Source organism: Oncorhynchus mykiss, chromosome 22 (assembly GCF_013265735.2).
Source record: "Oncorhynchus mykiss isolate Arlee chromosome 22, USDA_OmykA_1.1, whole genome shotgun sequence".
NCBI lineage: Eukaryota > Metazoa > Chordata > Actinopteri > Salmoniformes > Salmonidae > Oncorhynchus > Oncorhynchus mykiss.
The window spans coordinates 18,303,993-18,320,588 of record NC_048586.1 but is presented as its reverse complement, the minus strand read 5'-3'; the positions used below and the strand labels follow the sequence as shown (position 1 = coordinate 18,320,588).

The window sequence follows — 16,596 nt, the reverse complement described above, 5'->3', positions numbered from 1 at the left end:
AAATGACTGCAGGCTCCCAGTTATGAGGAAATCCCCAGTACTCTATGATTATTAATGTTCTCTGGCTGAGGAAGATTATCTCTGGTTTCACAATCATCATCAAGCTAGGAGCCAATTGGAAGTCAGTAAATCTCCCACCTTGCACCTTGGGAAATGAAAATAGGATAGGATCCATCCTCAGGCTGTCACTTACAGTCGACTCAACACTTCCTCATCTGCTCAGACGCTCTACTCTGGTCCCATATCCATAGCACACAAATGACTACAGCAAACTTGTGACTCGACAAACTTGTTGGACGCATATTCTGTTTGTTTTGGTTGCGTTTCAGATTATTTTGTGCCCAAAAGAAATGAATGGAAAATAGTGTTATTTTGAAGTCACTTTTAATGCAAATAAGAACAGATTCTAGACTATTCTACATGTATTATGGATAATCCTGAATGAATCGTGAATAATGATGAATGAGGAAGATCGACGGACGTAATACTAAACTTATTACTACTTTAATACCCAAGTGAATTTGTCCCAATACTTTTGGTCCCCTAAAAATGGGGGGGGACCATTCACCTGATATGGATGAAAATGCCTTCAAACTACAGCTGACAGTCTGCACTCGTATCATTTCCAATCCAAAGTGCTGGAGTACAGAGCCAAAACAACAATAAACGTGTCATTGTCCCAATACTTTCAGAACTCACTGTATATCAAGACAGACCACCCACAGCTTTCTGGAAGCATCATCAGGCTATGCATCACTTGCTACATTGTCCCCCCCACCCCCCCCCCCCCCCCATTTCCAAATTCCCATTTCTGACCACTGAGCCAAAACATGTGCTTCATTAAAGAGCTCACTATTATTAGAATTGTCACTGTTAGCCCCAGTTAAGTTACATGGACATGGCAAACAAGACTGTTTTCGAGGGCAAAATGCTTAGTCTATTACATTGTCTATAACAACAACAACAAAAAACACATTGCCATGCTCAATGGACATTCTTTACTGAAATAGGGTTTTAGTCCGGGAAACCGGCCCGCAGAGTTCAGTGGTATATCTGCCTGACTGCAGAATCTAATACACACCTCTCAGCTCAATAGGCTGACTAATATGCCAACAGCATTGATAAGAGGCATGAGTCATGTCCGAACGCTACCATCATCAACAGTTCACACCCAGTGCATAATAGGACAGAGTTCACAGAGTCAACAGAAAGCTCTGGGTCAAAGTTGACAATAGGTAGAGATGGGATGAGATGGGAAATGCAAAACTGACCCAGGATCAACATCTAGGGGCAACTCTACCCTACTCGCCAGGGGTGGAAGTAGATTTGATTTCTTACCGCTACGGGACCTACTACATTTTTTTATGGGTCTCATATATATAGATATAGAATCCCTATTAATTTAATATGATCTCTGTCGGCCCAGTAAAGGTATGCCATGGAACTTTCATCATGTATTACATTTTTAACATGGCATAAACACAACCAGTCTTGATGTTTTCATCCGATTGTCAAACAATCATCCAAACAGTGCACTGTGCACCCGCAATTTGATGAATGGAAAGAGACATCGGTTACCTGAACTCGTAAAGACATTTCGCCGATTCTCATATAGGCCCACTGCACTTGTAGTCCACTGCTGTAAGTGCACATCTGGTTCTCGGCCACTTATATCCGACTTGGCAAAATGTTTGTGTTCTCGTCGAACCACAATGCAATTTGGAGTATCAAGTCAATTCGGTCATTTTCATGCAGCTGACCTTCAGCAGGCTAATGTTAAACTATGGTGCAATTGCCTATAGTTATCTTTGCATTTTGTTTTAATTACTGTGATAGGCTCACGTTTTACCGGGACGCTGTACCGGACCCGGCTTACTTTACCCCTGCCCCATTGGCCCTGAGAGCAGAGGTAACTCTGCAACGTACATGGTTGGCCATCTGGTCAGAGGTAACTCTGCAACGTACATGGTTGGCCATCTGGTCAGAGGTAACTCTGAGGTAACTCCTGAATGGCTATCTGGTAAGGGGTAACTCTGTGAGCTGCATGGTTGGCCATCTGGTCCCAGCTGTAAAATTCATGAGTGCAAGTGGGGCTCAGACAGCCTGGGCCTCTCCTCTTCCTGTCTATGTATGTCATGTACGTTTACTCTCAACAGGCAGGCAGGCCATGCAGGCCACAGCACCACCTCAGTGTCTGTCCTTATAGGATCCAGCCTGAAGTTTCCCCTGGGTACAGATCTAGGATCAGCGTCCTCTCCCCCCAATCCTAACCTTAACCATTAGTGGGGGAAATACGAACTGACCCAGGATCAGTGTTTCACAACATGTGAATAATGCGATAATAATAAGATTCCCTCAACATATTTTATAGGAGACAGCTAGCTGCAGGATCTGTGTTTCACCCTCTCTCCTAAATCAAACAACAACCTCCCTGTGTTCCAAAGCCAACGGAACATCAGTGAACTGACCTCTCATTAAGTGGTGTCTTACATTGAAACTGTCCCCAAAGGAGTTAATTTTACAAAAACAAACAGCCTGCAGAAGAATCCCTTGTTACTATAGTGATAAATACTTGTTCGTTAATACATCCCATGGTTTTATACTGGCGAGCAGCACAACAGACCTCCACATGATTAATTCTGTCCAATTAGTAGAATAACAACTGCCAGTAACTCAGCCTAATTATCGTGGTGACCATAATAAAATATGATTGGAGCTGGACAGTTAAGGGGGATCACAGTATGCATACATAGAAGGACACAAGGCCAGATTCATTTGAAATACATTGAGGGAGACTGTTTCATGGCCATTGTAAAAGAGACTAAATAAAAACAAACATCTCATGATGGCATGCAACAGTTCCTATTTTAACCTCTCCAGCAAAGCCACCTGGAAAAATAGCAACGTGTTATGAGCCAGGGATAAGACACTGTGGTAGAACCGTGTGGGTGTCAGTGACGAATCTTCCAAAACAATAAGGGTGTGCCCTCTGTTTTCAAGAGTCACAAAAAACAAGGGCTGAATCCCACATGGCACCATATTCCCTATTTCATGCACTACTTTTTACCAGGGCCCATACAGCTCTGTTCAAAAGTAGTGCACTACATAGGGAATTAGGGTGCCATTTGAGACGGGCCCAAGGAGTAGGGGTTAAAGCATTATATTTAAACTCCACTTCATTTTTATGGCAAATAAAACCAACTTTTGTTTGAGACATTAACCCATTTGGAAAAGCCCAAAACATTGAGACCCAAGTCAAAAGCATAAATACAGGACTCTTCAAATGTGCGCTCAATCTCCATAAATAACCCACTGAGGACAACATTTGGCTCAGTGTGTTGAGATGCAGAGTGAGACAGTGAGTGAGACAGTGAGACAGTGAGTGAGTGAGTGAGTGAGACAGTGAGTGAGACAGTGAGTGAGTGAGTGAGACAGTGAGTGAGTGAGTGAGACAGTGAGTGAGTGAGTGAGTGAGACAGTGAGTGAGTGAGACAGTGAGAGAGACAGTGAGACAGTGAGTGAGTGAGTGAGTGAGTGAGTGAGTGAGACAGTGAGTGAGACAGTGAGTGAGTGAGTGAGACAGTGAGTGAGTGAGTGAGACAGTGAGTGAGTGAGTGAGTGAGACAGTGAGTGAGACAGTGAGTGAGTGAGACAGTGAGAGAGACAGTGAGACAGTGAGTGAGACAGTGAGTGAGACAGTGAGTGAGACAGTGAGAGAGACAGTGAGAGAGAGTGAGTGAGACAGTGAGTGAGTGAGACAGTGAGAGAGACAGTGAGTGAGACAGTGAGTGAGTGAGCCAGTGAGTGATTGAGTGAGACAGTGAGTGAGTGAGTGAGTGAGTGAGAACCCAGTCTGGGTCAAAATAGCGTGGATGTCAGAGCCGTGCCGACTAAGGGGAACAGGAAATTGTAAAGTGTCTGAGTTTCCAGGGCTGTGGCGGAACCCATCCAAGACTAACGTTTCGTCATCATAGGGCCTTAATATTAAAAGGAGCTGCAACTTTTTGAATTATGTCACCTAGTCATAGGAGTTTAGGTGAAGACAGAGGAGAAACAGATACATAATTATAACCCACCAAATGATCACAGCAATGCGAGTGACATCCATGTTTCATTTGTTAATTAGCTGAATGAATGATAAACACTCCGCAAGTCAAGCTGTGATAATCAACTACTGTGCCAGTGACTATTCTGCAATATTGTTCAAAGGGAGGTCATTGCAAGCCAAGCAACTTCTCTATAGTATGATAAGAATCATCAGTGCGAACATTCACAATAAATAATCATAAGAGCAATGCTCAACATCTCCATGTTCCATGTGCAACGTTTTGACAATGAGTTCTAAAAGTTAAGTAAATCAAGGTCTTCTGAATGCAAATAGCACCCTATTTCCTAAGGGAACTGGTTAAAAGTAGTGCACTGAATATGGTGTAATTTGGGACGTGGATGGAGGCTTTACGGTACAATGGAGCTGACATGGCATGAGCCCTCTGTCCCCCAGCACAGTTTTGTCCATGAAATGTCAGCAGCTGTTGGGTCTAAGCTGCAGCAAGCAGCAGATGTGGCCGGTGTCGTCTCATCTCGGTATTGTCCCAAATGGCACCCTATTCCCTATATAGTGCACTACTTTTGACCAGAGCCCCTCTGTGTAGGGAATAGGATGCCATTTGGGACGCAGCCCCTCATCTCCCCTCAACACCATCTGCACGGTATCAGGTCTCAGGTCACCTCCACCAGGGGGGGAGACGGGGCACGTTGCTAAGAGATCTCCATGTCAGCCAGAGATGCGGTCGAGCCTCTCTCAAGGTACACACGTCAAATAATGCTCAAATAATGCTCACTCGGGTCCTATTCATTAGGACACACCACCACAAAAACATTTTGCAACGGAAGAGTCAATGACGGTATAGTGGGTGGACTGGCGGCCATTGCGAATGAACCCATAGGATCAAAGCAGAAAGTAAAGTATGTGGTGTGATTTGTTGATTCAACAAGAGATACTTTTGAGGAGATGGGGAAACTCCATTAGAATTGTCACGACTTCCGTTCCTCTCCCTGTTCGGGCGGTGTGCGGCAGTCAACATCGCCGGCCTACTAGCCATCACCGATCCATGTTTCCTTTTCCGTTTGTTTTGTATTTGGTTCATTCACACCGGGTTTATCTTTGCTTTAATTTCTGTGTGTATATTTACCCCTGTTTCCCCGCTTAGGTTTGTCCGGGATTATTTTCTTGTTGCTTGTGGAGGCTTTCCTCAGTGTATTTCGCGTGTGGTTATTTTAGTAAGGTGCGTTGTGTTTTTGCTCGTTACGGGAGTACTGTTAGTTACCAATGCCTTGGACGTTGCTTTTGGGTATTGTACTGTACCGTGTTTTTGGACATGCCCTGATTAAAATATATACGCTACACTGACATCTCTGCTCTCCTGGTTTGACTCCTCATCTACCTTCAGTGCGTAAACGCAACAGGAATCTTATTAACGCCCATTGTGTTCGTTGCCCATGAGTAATCAATGGGCCGCCTAGTGCATTCTGGAAAGTTATAAAAATACTGTCAAATCACCCAGTTTACTATTCCCAAGTACTCCCACAAAATATTGACATTTGTGATTGTTATTTTAAAATAACAATCATTTCATGCCTTGAAAATAACAATCTCTTTTGGGGCTTAGTTGTTCTGGTCCCCCAACCATCCACGACGTCATAAATCGGCATGCGGTGCGGCTTCCCGAGTGGCGCAGCGGTCTAAGGCACTGCATCGCATTGCTAGTGGCGTCACTACAGATCCTGGTTCGATCCCGGGCTGTGTCGCAGCCGGCAGCATCCGGGAGACCCATGAGGGGGCGCACAATTGGCCCAGCGTCGTCCGAGTTAGGGAAGGGTTTGGCCGGCCGGGATGTCCTTGTCCCATCGCACTCTAGCGACTCCTGTAGTGGGCTGGGCGCATGCACGCTGACATAGTCGCCAGTTGGACGGTGTTTCCTCCGACACATTGGTGCGGCTGGCTTCCGGGTTAAGCGAGCAGTGTGTCAAGAAGCAATGCGGCTTGGCAGGGTCGTGTTTTTCAGACGACGCATGGCTCTCGACCTTCGCCTCTCCCGAGTCCATCACGAAATTGGGGAGAAAACGGGGTAAAAAAATACAATAAATAAATCAATCAAACAATGGCCTGCGGCTGAATCTAGATACCTATCCCTGGTTTCCAGTACATTTTTGCTCAGTATACTTGGGGGGCCAAATAAAATCACTCGCGGGCCATAGTATGACCTAATTTTGAATGCCAGACAAGCCTTCCTTGTGTTTCAGTCATAAAGACATTCCCGTCTGCTGCATACTCATCTCAACACAGCCTCCATCCTCATTCTCTTAGACTATATGAACACAGACCTGGGTTAAAATGCTATTTGCATTAAATCTGGAGCGTTTGCTTTAGCCTGCCTGGAATTCCAGGTGTGCAGGGTTTACACTAGGAACTTTTCAATCGGTTCCATTGCAACAGGCAAGCTTAATCAAGCACAGATACAGGATTTGAAATGATTTTTTAAAGTATTTGAACCCAGGTCTGCGCATACACTCAGTAAAAAAGTAGACAAGACAAGCCACTAATCTACTGCAACCATGTCTTTAGCCAGAGCCAAACATATCCTATAATTCAATATTTTGATCAGTTTCAAGAATTAAACTTTCCCTGACCAAGATGGATGTTTTTTTTTTGTCATGTTGCTAGGCTGCCAATATCCATAATTCTATGTTCAGAACTGCACAGTGAGTCAGTAAGTACTGTCTCATTGAGGCAGTTTTAATAGCCTGCTTCCTTTGTCGACTGGCCCAGCCAGCCCTCACAGTTTAACCATTAATCTGCTCTACTGCTGGGACATGAGGGAGGGAACTCCCTTTCAACACAGCAATGTGCTTCTTCTCAGTGCTCCGGGATAACATTACAGCCATCTGATGTTAGCCACATTAACACATTTCATGTGACTCCAATATGATTCCCATGAATGATATGCCTATGTGGCGAGATATACATTTTCTCTATTATGGTGAATATGTGGAGAAGCTATACATACCTGTAATGTACAGTTTGGACTCGTGTGATTCAGACAGTAGAATTACAATCTTAAAGATCCCGATCAGGCTAAACATTAAATCAATAGATTCAACTAATTCATTTGGTATGATTTAAAATTGCACAGCAGACGAGTGCCTGACAACATCTGGCAGGACTCGTAGCCGAGACAAAACGACCCGTAGCCTAGACAAAACCTTCTCTAAACGTCACAGGTCTTTAAAAGATCCAAGGTACTTCGGTAAAGAAGCTAGGGTCTATTACTTACGCGACTGCTCTCCTTGAAAAGTTTAAAGCTCATCCACTTTGGCATGGTGTCTCTTGCTCTGCTTTCACTCTCTCTGCGCTGCTGTGAGTTAAGCTCAGTTCAAGTAGCTCTGCCTTCTGATTGGTTGAGCCAGACAGGCAGGCTGTACAGTAGTGTTTGTTATTATGACCCGTCTCTACGACTCATAGTAAGCCTGTGGAACACTGGATATCCCAAGCTGCTGTGATGATCTACACTCTGACAGTATGTGTATTAGGGAATGTGTGTGTTTGCTTGCTTGCTTGAGGGAGGGAGGGTGTGGCACCGCTAAGCCCAACTTGGCCCAAAGCCTTCAGATGGAGGGAGAGGGAAAGAGAGAGATACAGAAAGGGAGAGGGAAAGAGAGAGACAGAAAAGTAGAGAGAAAGAAAAAGAGAGAGCGAGAGAGGGAAAGATGGAGAGAGAGAGAGCGTGTGAGTGAGGGAAAGAGAACGTTAGAATAGAGAGAGAACTCTCCTCTCCCATCGGAGGAGCGCGAGGGTCGTCTTGTGACTTATGGATGCAGCGGTGGCGATGGGAGAATAGCTTCATTATATGGTGAGACAGGGTGGGGGGGGGGGGGGGGGGGGGGGTCAACTTTTATTAATGGAGAGAGGCACACAGCCTTGCCTTAGTGAATGAGCAGAGCACAGCAACACATCCATGAGATGTGCAGCATGAGGGACAGAGGCCAAAAACCCTTGTGAACTATGGGTCATATTCATAAGTGCATACCGTAGTAAAATGTTTTGCAAAGGAAAACAAAAAACAGCCTTTCCTACTGGACAATGTTCAGGTAATTCCTTCCCAGTTTCAGCCCATTTGCTTCCATTTTGTTCCTCGTGAATAAGCACGCCCCTGTTTTACACCCAAAATAGTTACATTTTAGAAAACTGTTTTCATCATGTATCAATCTACAAGCCAACAATTTACAAAAAAGTGTTGTTGTTGGACTTAATACTCTATAATACTCCATGGAGCCATGGGTTGGGTGGATCTACAGGGGAAAGTAGACACCGCTGAAAAATACAAGTTGGAGACAGACGGCAGCAAGACAAGCCCAGGATGCAGCCTAGGCGTGCGTCCCAAATGTCAGCCTATTCCCTATGTACTGCGCTACTTTTGACCAGGGCCCATAGGGAATCCCAGAGGGCTCTGTACAAAAGTAGTGCACTATAGGGAATAGGGTGCCATTTGGATCGCAGACCAGCTCTTCCAGCTCCATGCATGGTGAAAACAAATCCTCCCTCAGTGGAAGCCACAGCCACTGGGCCATAGCAGTGGGTGCGAGACAGGAGTCTGCATGTGTCTGTGCAGAGTGGCAAACTTTCAGCTTGGATCAGACGAAGGCATTGGAAGGGCTTGGAAAGACCTCAAAACCAAGTCTGTGGAAGAATTGACATGGCTCGGCTTGCGACATAACAACAGAGAGAAAAGAAGAAAAAACTCATGACAGTCAGTCAGTGATACTTAGCCGCTCAAATTAGTTCCCGTTTGGCGTTATGAACTGTGATTTGTACTATCCAGCCTTCCCCTACCTATTCACAACAGCATAAGCAACATCGGAATTTAGCTTATCGGTCTTGCAATAAACTATAAGGGAGCTCCAGCACTGAGCCTTCCAAGAAGAGCAACAAGACAACACTCCCACCTCAAGACTGAATGAAATAATATTGTTCTTCAGTTGAGACAACCTCCAAGACAAAAGCAGTCCTAACTGTCAGGAAGGGCTGCAAACAACAGAGGAGAGTAGAAATTGTGTTGGGTTCCAGAGATAAAAACTAGGCAAAAAACACACGAGAAGAAGCCCAGGAAGGACATACACAAACAAACAAACACACACACACACACGGCTGTTCCATAAACTTCCCTCACATCAGGCCCATTCATCACCAGCCCAACAAGACCATGTCACTCCATTCTAGAGCCTTGTCTGTCTGTTGTGTGTGGCAGTGTGACATTTAGCACTGGGGCAAAGCATGGCATGTGGGTGGGTGGACTGTGTGAAAAGGCCATAGGGCGTCACAAAAGCCTGGTCAGGCCTCCCTCTCTGGCTTGCATCCAAAATGGCAACATATTCCCTATTTAGTGCGATACTTTTGACCAGGGACCGCGGGGAGGGTCAAAGCGAGATCTTCCATCCAAAAGACAAGACAACAAACAGGCACGACCAGAGACAGCTTCACAACAGAACGCCTATCAGGGTCACGTTCAACAGAGTGCAATGTTGTGGAACGCTAAGATAGAAATAGGAGGTAGAACAACCATGTCTTTTTGATACACAGAACAAGGAATCATGTCAGCCCTATTTATTTAATTTCTATCCGGAACATTTGACTACTGAACGTGGCCCAGCTTAACTCACACTAGCAAGCTGATTCAACACCTTGTGCTTGCCTTCAGCTGCACTACAGGGTCATATCACTACAGGGTCATAAAGACTGATTAAATTAAGACAGAGGAGCTGGTGTGAGATATGGCTCGGAAAGCTTACCTCAATCGAGGAATGAGAAATGTGCTGTACTCCGAATTGTCCCATTATCCCAACTGTGACACTGAGAAGATTGAATGACAGGCACTTAAAAACCCAGTCGTTCAATCTTCTCTGTGTAACAGTCGGTAGTGATGGGGAAAATAAGCTTCCTGAGGCATTGAGATTTTCCAGTCAATTGTGTCAGAAATGGGTTCATTTACTCAAGGCTTTGTTCAACACAGCATTCACTAGTGGCAGCTGCTGGTCAAAATAATTTAGAACAGCCAAATTATTATAGATAGACGTTTTGTCTTCTACCAAACCAAATCAGGTGGATGTTGGACGAAACAAAGCTTCGGACATCATTGATCATGTGCTTCTGATAAAAGTGATACAGGCGTCGGCATACTGCTTCGAGGTAGTGACTTCGACTCATGCCTTGAAGCTCCGGTATCAAACGTAACATCACTAACAGTTGGTATAAAGGGACAATATGGTGTACAACACATTTCCCATCCCTGGATTGATGTATATTTTCCAAGCCATATCTCGCGCCAGCTCCGCAGCGTCTTAATTGAAGCAAATGGCCTGTCCGACCCTGTAGTGCTGCTGTGAGCAAGCGTAAGGCATCAGATTTGCTGGCTACTCCCACTCCAACAATACAGTGTCTTCTAGCTCAAGAGAAACCATTTAGCTGCAAAATAGTTTGAAATGAACCTTACTTTGATTTCATATGGTCCTTCATATGCTGAGTGAGGGCACATGCCTGCACAAAACCTTAACACCCTTTTCATAGCTTCACATGATTATTGTCTAACCTAGTAGCATCTACATGGGGAGTCTAATCTCTAATGCCAGGCCACAGCCCCTGCTGCGAACATTAGAGAGGCCAGGGAAACCCTGTTTGTAAATCACCTCTCCATCATGTGACCTACAGGGGGCAGAGCTAGGGAGGAGTCAATTGGCCAGACTGACCACATTGCAAATGCATGCCAGGTGTCATGATGCTACGATAAGTGTTTAACATATCAGCTAACCACATCACATGATTTAGAAATTGTATTCCCGACTGTGCAGTCGAAGACGCGGCACGCCACCATTGGTTTATGTAATGCAATGTCTGCAATGCAGAGTGCCTTCAGAAGGTATTCAAACCCCTTGACTTATAACACATTTTGTTGTGTTCTAGCCTGAATTCAAAATTCTACACACAATACCCCATAAAAAAAAAAAAAGTGAAAACATGTTTAGACATTTTTGCAAATGTACTGAAAATTAAATACATTTGTATTCACACCCCTGAGTCAATAATTTTCCAAAATGTGGAAAAAGTCAAAGAGTGTGAATACTTTCTGAAGGCACTGTAGGTGACCGATATCACTGTAACTTTTTGTTTGTTTGATGCAATACACATCCCACAATTGTGAAATATGTGTGATGGTAATATCTTGTGTAGCCCTATTGGGAATAGAAGAGATGTTCCTGACGTCCTCCTACCTTATCACTGTCCACAGTGTTCTGGGAGGTCCTGGAGGCGATGGAGACGGTGTCTGGCTGGCTGCTGCCGTCACCCTGGCTGTCGACATCCTCACCAGCATCCCTGGACGCACGCGCACACACACACACACACACACACACACACACACACACACACACACACACACACAGAGAGAGAGTTAAAAGGGATGTGTCATCACTGTCTGTCTTGATGTTGGTTTGTTGAAGGGGATGTGTATCGTATCTTTAGCCATCCGAATTTAAACGATGGACCAAATCAAATGTAATGAGCCATACTGATCTACCAAATATGGTTATTGTTTATTTGATTATTGTTTATTCTTCCAGGTGTTGCTTATGTGGGTGCCTGCCATGGCAGAGAGATGGGCCTGCTCACCTTTTGCTGTTGTTGCGTGGCTTGGCAGGGGTTTTGGGCATGTGGATGGGCTCCTTCAGCGCCCCCTTGAGGTGGATGATCCTCTCCTGGATCACCTCCCGGATGTTCTTGATCCATTCCTGCTTTGCTTCAATGCTGGACGCCTAGGGAGGAGAGTGAGACACACCACATCATATTGAACTTTTTGGATCCTCTGGCCTCTGTCACTTGAAGTTCACGAGAAGGTGTTGGTGTACAAAGGAGAAAAACTGCACTGTAACCCTGAAGCTGTTGCTGTGTAAATGATGCCTTCTGCAAGGCATGGCCCTTACAGGCCTAGTCCTTAGGCAGACTATATTATATGTCGTCTTTAATGGCCCTCAATGTCCTGAAAAATCTTGAAGATCAGTAGAAGGCAGCTTTAAGAGACCTGGGCCCCGTATTCACAAAGCGTCTCAGAGTAGGAGTGCAGATCTAGGATCAGGTCCCCCCTGTCCGTATAATCATATTCATTATGATCTAAAAGGGAAAGCTGCCCTAAACTATCTTTAGGAATCAGTAGATGCCTTTGTGGACCTACCTTGAGGACAGTCTTGTTGTCAGATGAGGGGGTCCTTCCAGCCCACAGGGCAAACTTACAGGGGTCCCCTTCAATGTGCTCTGTCACGCCCAGTTCTGATGTCTGGAGATGGAGAACAACAAGTTCTTAAACACTGTTTTCAAATGCTTGTTATGAATTGGAACATCCCAAATCATGTGTTCAGTATTCAATTAATATAATTTAAAAACACCCCAATAGCAACGTTCCCTTTATAATGACATGGCATTTAAGAGGTACATTAAGATACGGTCATAGTAAATCCCATCCAACGTTCCTCTTTGTCCCTGTGGACTGTAGTCCTTGGATCCTGGCTGGTTGTGTGTCCCAAATGGCACCCTATTCCCTATATAGTGCACTGATTTTGACCAGGGCCCATAGGGCTCTCTCCATAAAGGCAAATAGGGTGCCATGTGGAAAGCAAGCTGGAACAGCTGCTATTGGACACGCACATATGCATTCATAATTCATGCTTTAATTCGGGACTGAGACCACTCCATCTGCTCGGGGTTTCATGTATTCAACACCTGCCTCTTTGTGTTCTCCCTCCACAGCTTCCTCTAAAACACCCTGAAATACTGTAGCCTATTACACAAGCGGGCAATTAACACGTATACCGTAGTCCAGTCCTGCTTACACATAATCTACATCTTAGTCATTTAGCAGACACTCAATTGAGAGTGACTTTATTGAAATAAGAAGGCAAGAATATCTACATTTGAGCGCCGTACGAATCGTAGCCCGCAATAGCATAAATACTCTGCGCACTCATCCAACGCAGGCGCACGCGCATGCGGGCACGCGCACAGGCACACAGGCACGCGCCCACGATGGGGGCTTTACATCTCATCCAAGGCTGGATGCAGATCAAAGGGAATGGGTTGGCTAACCTCTTGGCCCACAGTGTGGAGCAAACATCTCCACTGGTTAAAAGCACCTGCCTTTCTGATCCAACTCACCAGGACTCCCCAGGACACATGCAAGGCATCACATCGTTAAAGTATTATTAGGTTCACAGCTTAGCCAGCTGGATGACACAATATCTACATGAAAACACCAGCACTGTCTTGTGAAAATGCCCTTGAAAAGCTGCAACTCCAAATGGCTATACGTGACCAGTCTCATTCCTCAGATCTCAAGTCAAGTGCAGCTTCATTCCTTTCAAAGGGACCTCTGACTTGAACTTTAGCTGTAGAGCAGGTAGGAGAGGAGGGGAGAGGACGAAAGAGACAAGGAGAGGAGAGGAGAGGTGAGGTGAGGAGAGGAGAGGAGAGGAGAAAAGAGGTGAGGAGAGGAGAAAAGAGGAGAAAAGAGGTGAGGAGAGGAGAGGAGAAAAGAGGTGAGGAGAAAAGAGGAGAGGAGAAAAGAGACAAGAAGAGGCAAGGAGAGGAGAGAAAAGGAGAGGAGAATACAGAAAAGAAGGACAAGGAAAGGAGAAAAAGGGTCCAGGAAAGGAGTCCAGTCCTACCAGCAGTTTGTTCTTGAAGGCATATTTGGTGCGGCCGGCCGAGTCCTTGATCTCCTTGCTGAACACCAGGGAGATCTCGAACAGGAAGAGATGGCGATCCCGGCCCTTCCGGATCAGAGACTTGGGATCCCACACCTGGAACGTGTCCTGGATGAACAGCTCTCCCTGCACGTCCAGATTCTCATCGAAACCTGTCGGAGATCACATGGCTCTTTAAATACAGCAATGCACTACGGATCGCAGAGTTGGGGCCAATTGAAGTCAAGTAAGAACTTCAATTTAGTCATTGAAATAGAAGCACATTTTTTTTGCAATTATGGAATTTGAAATGTCCCCAACGCTGACAGAGAAACAACAACCTTACAGCTCTATACTTGCCTACTAGATAGTGTTATTCCATGCAGTGCAGGTCTTACTGTACATTTCACAATTGTCCCTTAAAGGGACAGATACAGTTAGTTAGTTTACTTCCACATGAAGTGATGGAACACCCTTTCTAAGAGAATTGGAGACGTTTTAAATAGAACGCAAGCACACAGGCCTCCCTCCTGCTGTACCTTCCAGCATGGCGACGTGCATGGCGTCGTTGGCCCTCTTGGGGACACTAAGCATCACCTCCAGGCCGTCCTTAATCTCCCCCTTCCCCTCCTCACAGCAGGTCAGCAGCTCCTGAAACATGACATTTGGACCGTTTTCATCAGTTCCAGTGCATTGATGGGGTTCCTAAGTATACAGTTCCTTGGCATGCATGTTAAACACAGGACAATCATTTCCCCAGCTGGATACTGTTTTATTAGGAACAGTCATTTGGAGAAGACACGTCTGGAAATGGTTTCAGTGCTATTTCTTATGCCAGGCACTGTAAAGGGGGATCTCTGTATGTAAGATACATGGATGGATGGAGGGAGAGATAGTGAAAGAGAGTGAGAGGAGGGAGAGAGGGAAATAGAGAGAGGGAGGCAGGGTGGGTGCATATGTAGGTGGGAGGGGGGATAGAGGGAGAGAGGGAAATAGAGAGAGGGAGGCAGGGTGGGTGCATATGTAGGTGGGAGGGAAGGATAGAGGGAGAGAGGGAAATAGAAAGAGGGAGGCAGGGTGGGTGCATATGTAGGTGGGAGGGAGGGATAGAGAGAGGGAAATAGAGAGAGGGAGGCAGGGTGGGTGCATATGTAGGTGGGAGGGAGGGATAGAGAGAGGTAGAGAAGTGCTCCAGAATGCTTTGATGTTTCATATTTCCTGGGGGAAGTGGGATGGATAACAATGGCTCCCAGGTTTCCTCCTTGTCCCAAATGGCACCCTATTCTACTAGTCCCTATGTGCACTATATTGGCAACCTTGATAAAGATGTGCAAAAGAGACTGTTTTATTATTTAACTAGGCAAGTCAGTTAAGAACAAATTCTTATTTTCAATGACGGCCTAGGAACAGTGGGTTAACTGCCTGTTCAGGGGCAGAACGACAGATTTGTACCTTGTCAGCTCTGGGATTTGAACTTGCAACCTTTCGGTTTCTAGTCCAACTGTATAATATAAATATTATAAATAATATTACAAATAATGAGCTACACTGTATATTGTATGCTATTTATAGATTTATAGATTTTACACTAATACAATCGCTCAGAGAAAAATATTATGTTTAACAAGTAATATATTTTTCTCTCAAAAAGATAGGGGTCGAATGACTGTGACACCCTGGCCATAGAGGCTTTTATTCTCTATTTTGGTTAGGCCAGGGTGTGACTAGGGTGGGCATTCTATGTTCATGTTCTATGTTTTGGATTTCTTTGTTGTTTGGCCAGTGTGGTTCTCAATCAGAGGCAGCTGTCTATCGTTGTCTCTGATTGAGAACCATACTTAGGTAGCGTTTTCCCACTGGGTTGTTGTTTTCTGTTTTTGTGTCTGCACCAGACAGAACTGTTTCGGTTGTTCTCGTTGTTGTTTTGGTTACTCAGTGTTCAGTTAAATAAACAAGATGAACACTTACCACGCTGAACCTTGGTCCCCACCTTCTTCCACCAACGGCCGTTACAATGACAATATTGACACCCATGTTTAAGATACTGTAGGACCCTCCCCTGTGCGGATAACGGCACTGAGCCTTTTTCAAAAATGTTTTATGAGCTTGAGAGCAATCTTAGACCGTTCCTCCTCAGGTTTTCAATGGGTTTTAAGTCCGGAGACTGAGATGGCCATTGCAAAAATCTGATTTTGTGGTCAATTAACCATTTCTTTGTGGATTTTGATGGGCTTACTGTCATGCTGGAAGATCCACTTGTGGCCAAGTTTCAGCCTACTGGCAGAGGCAACCCAGGTTTTTGGCGAAAGTGTCCTGGTACTGGGTAATGTTCATGATGCCGTTGACCTTAACAAGGGCCCCAGGACCAGTGGAAGCAAAATAGTCCCATAACATCAAGGATCCACTACCATATTTTACAGTAGGTATGAGGTTCTTTGCATCGTTCTTTCGACGCCAAACCCACCACTGGTGTGCGTGGCCAAAGAGTTCTATTTCCATTTAATCAACAAATGTAAATGCCTGAAGTTTGCTAAACGGCATTGGCACTTGGATTGTAACTGGTGCTAAGGTCAGATGACATGAAAGTAAAGCTCTTTGGCCACACACACCAGTAGTGGGTTTGGTGTCGAATAGTGCTGAGTGATTAACCAAAATGTTTGTATTTTTGTTTTTTTAAACAACTAATTGATCAAAATTGATTCAATTATTTGAATTCCATTTAGTGCTCAATGTGCACCATGCACAGTTTCTCCAGAGATAAAATCAGATCAAGCCAGAACGGTGCGATGTAGTAGGGAGTTGTAGTTAAGCACA

At 45.0% G+C, this 16,596-nt stretch overlaps 1 protein-coding gene across 7 annotated transcripts in view; it reads right to left on the bottom strand.

Annotated features, from left to right (window-relative positions):
* The window catches only part of kalrna (kalirin RhoGEF kinase a), a 284,612-nt gene that overhangs the window by 65,542 nt on the left and 202,474 nt on the right, over positions 1 to 16,596 (bottom strand). For 4 of the 7 annotated variants that reach the window (XR_005038797.1, XM_036958909.1, XM_036958910.1 and 1 more), the window contains exons 29-33: positions 14,322 to 14,433; positions 13,765 to 13,955; positions 12,279 to 12,380; positions 11,720 to 11,862; positions 11,323 to 11,425 (exon numbers count right to left, since the gene is read on the bottom strand). Coding sequence is in view for 6 of the 7 variants with exons in the window: in XM_036958909.1 (XP_036814804.1) it covers positions 11,323 to 11,425; positions 11,720 to 11,862; positions 12,279 to 12,380; positions 13,765 to 13,955; positions 14,322 to 14,433 (651 nt within the window). In the remaining variant the exon portion in view is untranslated. Of the gene's footprint in view, positions 1 to 7,334; positions 7,528 to 9,846; positions 9,974 to 10,547; positions 10,693 to 11,322; positions 11,426 to 11,719; positions 11,863 to 12,278; positions 12,381 to 13,764; positions 13,956 to 14,321; positions 14,434 to 16,596 lie in introns of those variants that run through there. The other 3 variants (XM_036958912.1, XM_036958915.1, XM_036958914.1) reach the window with 3 other exon arrangements.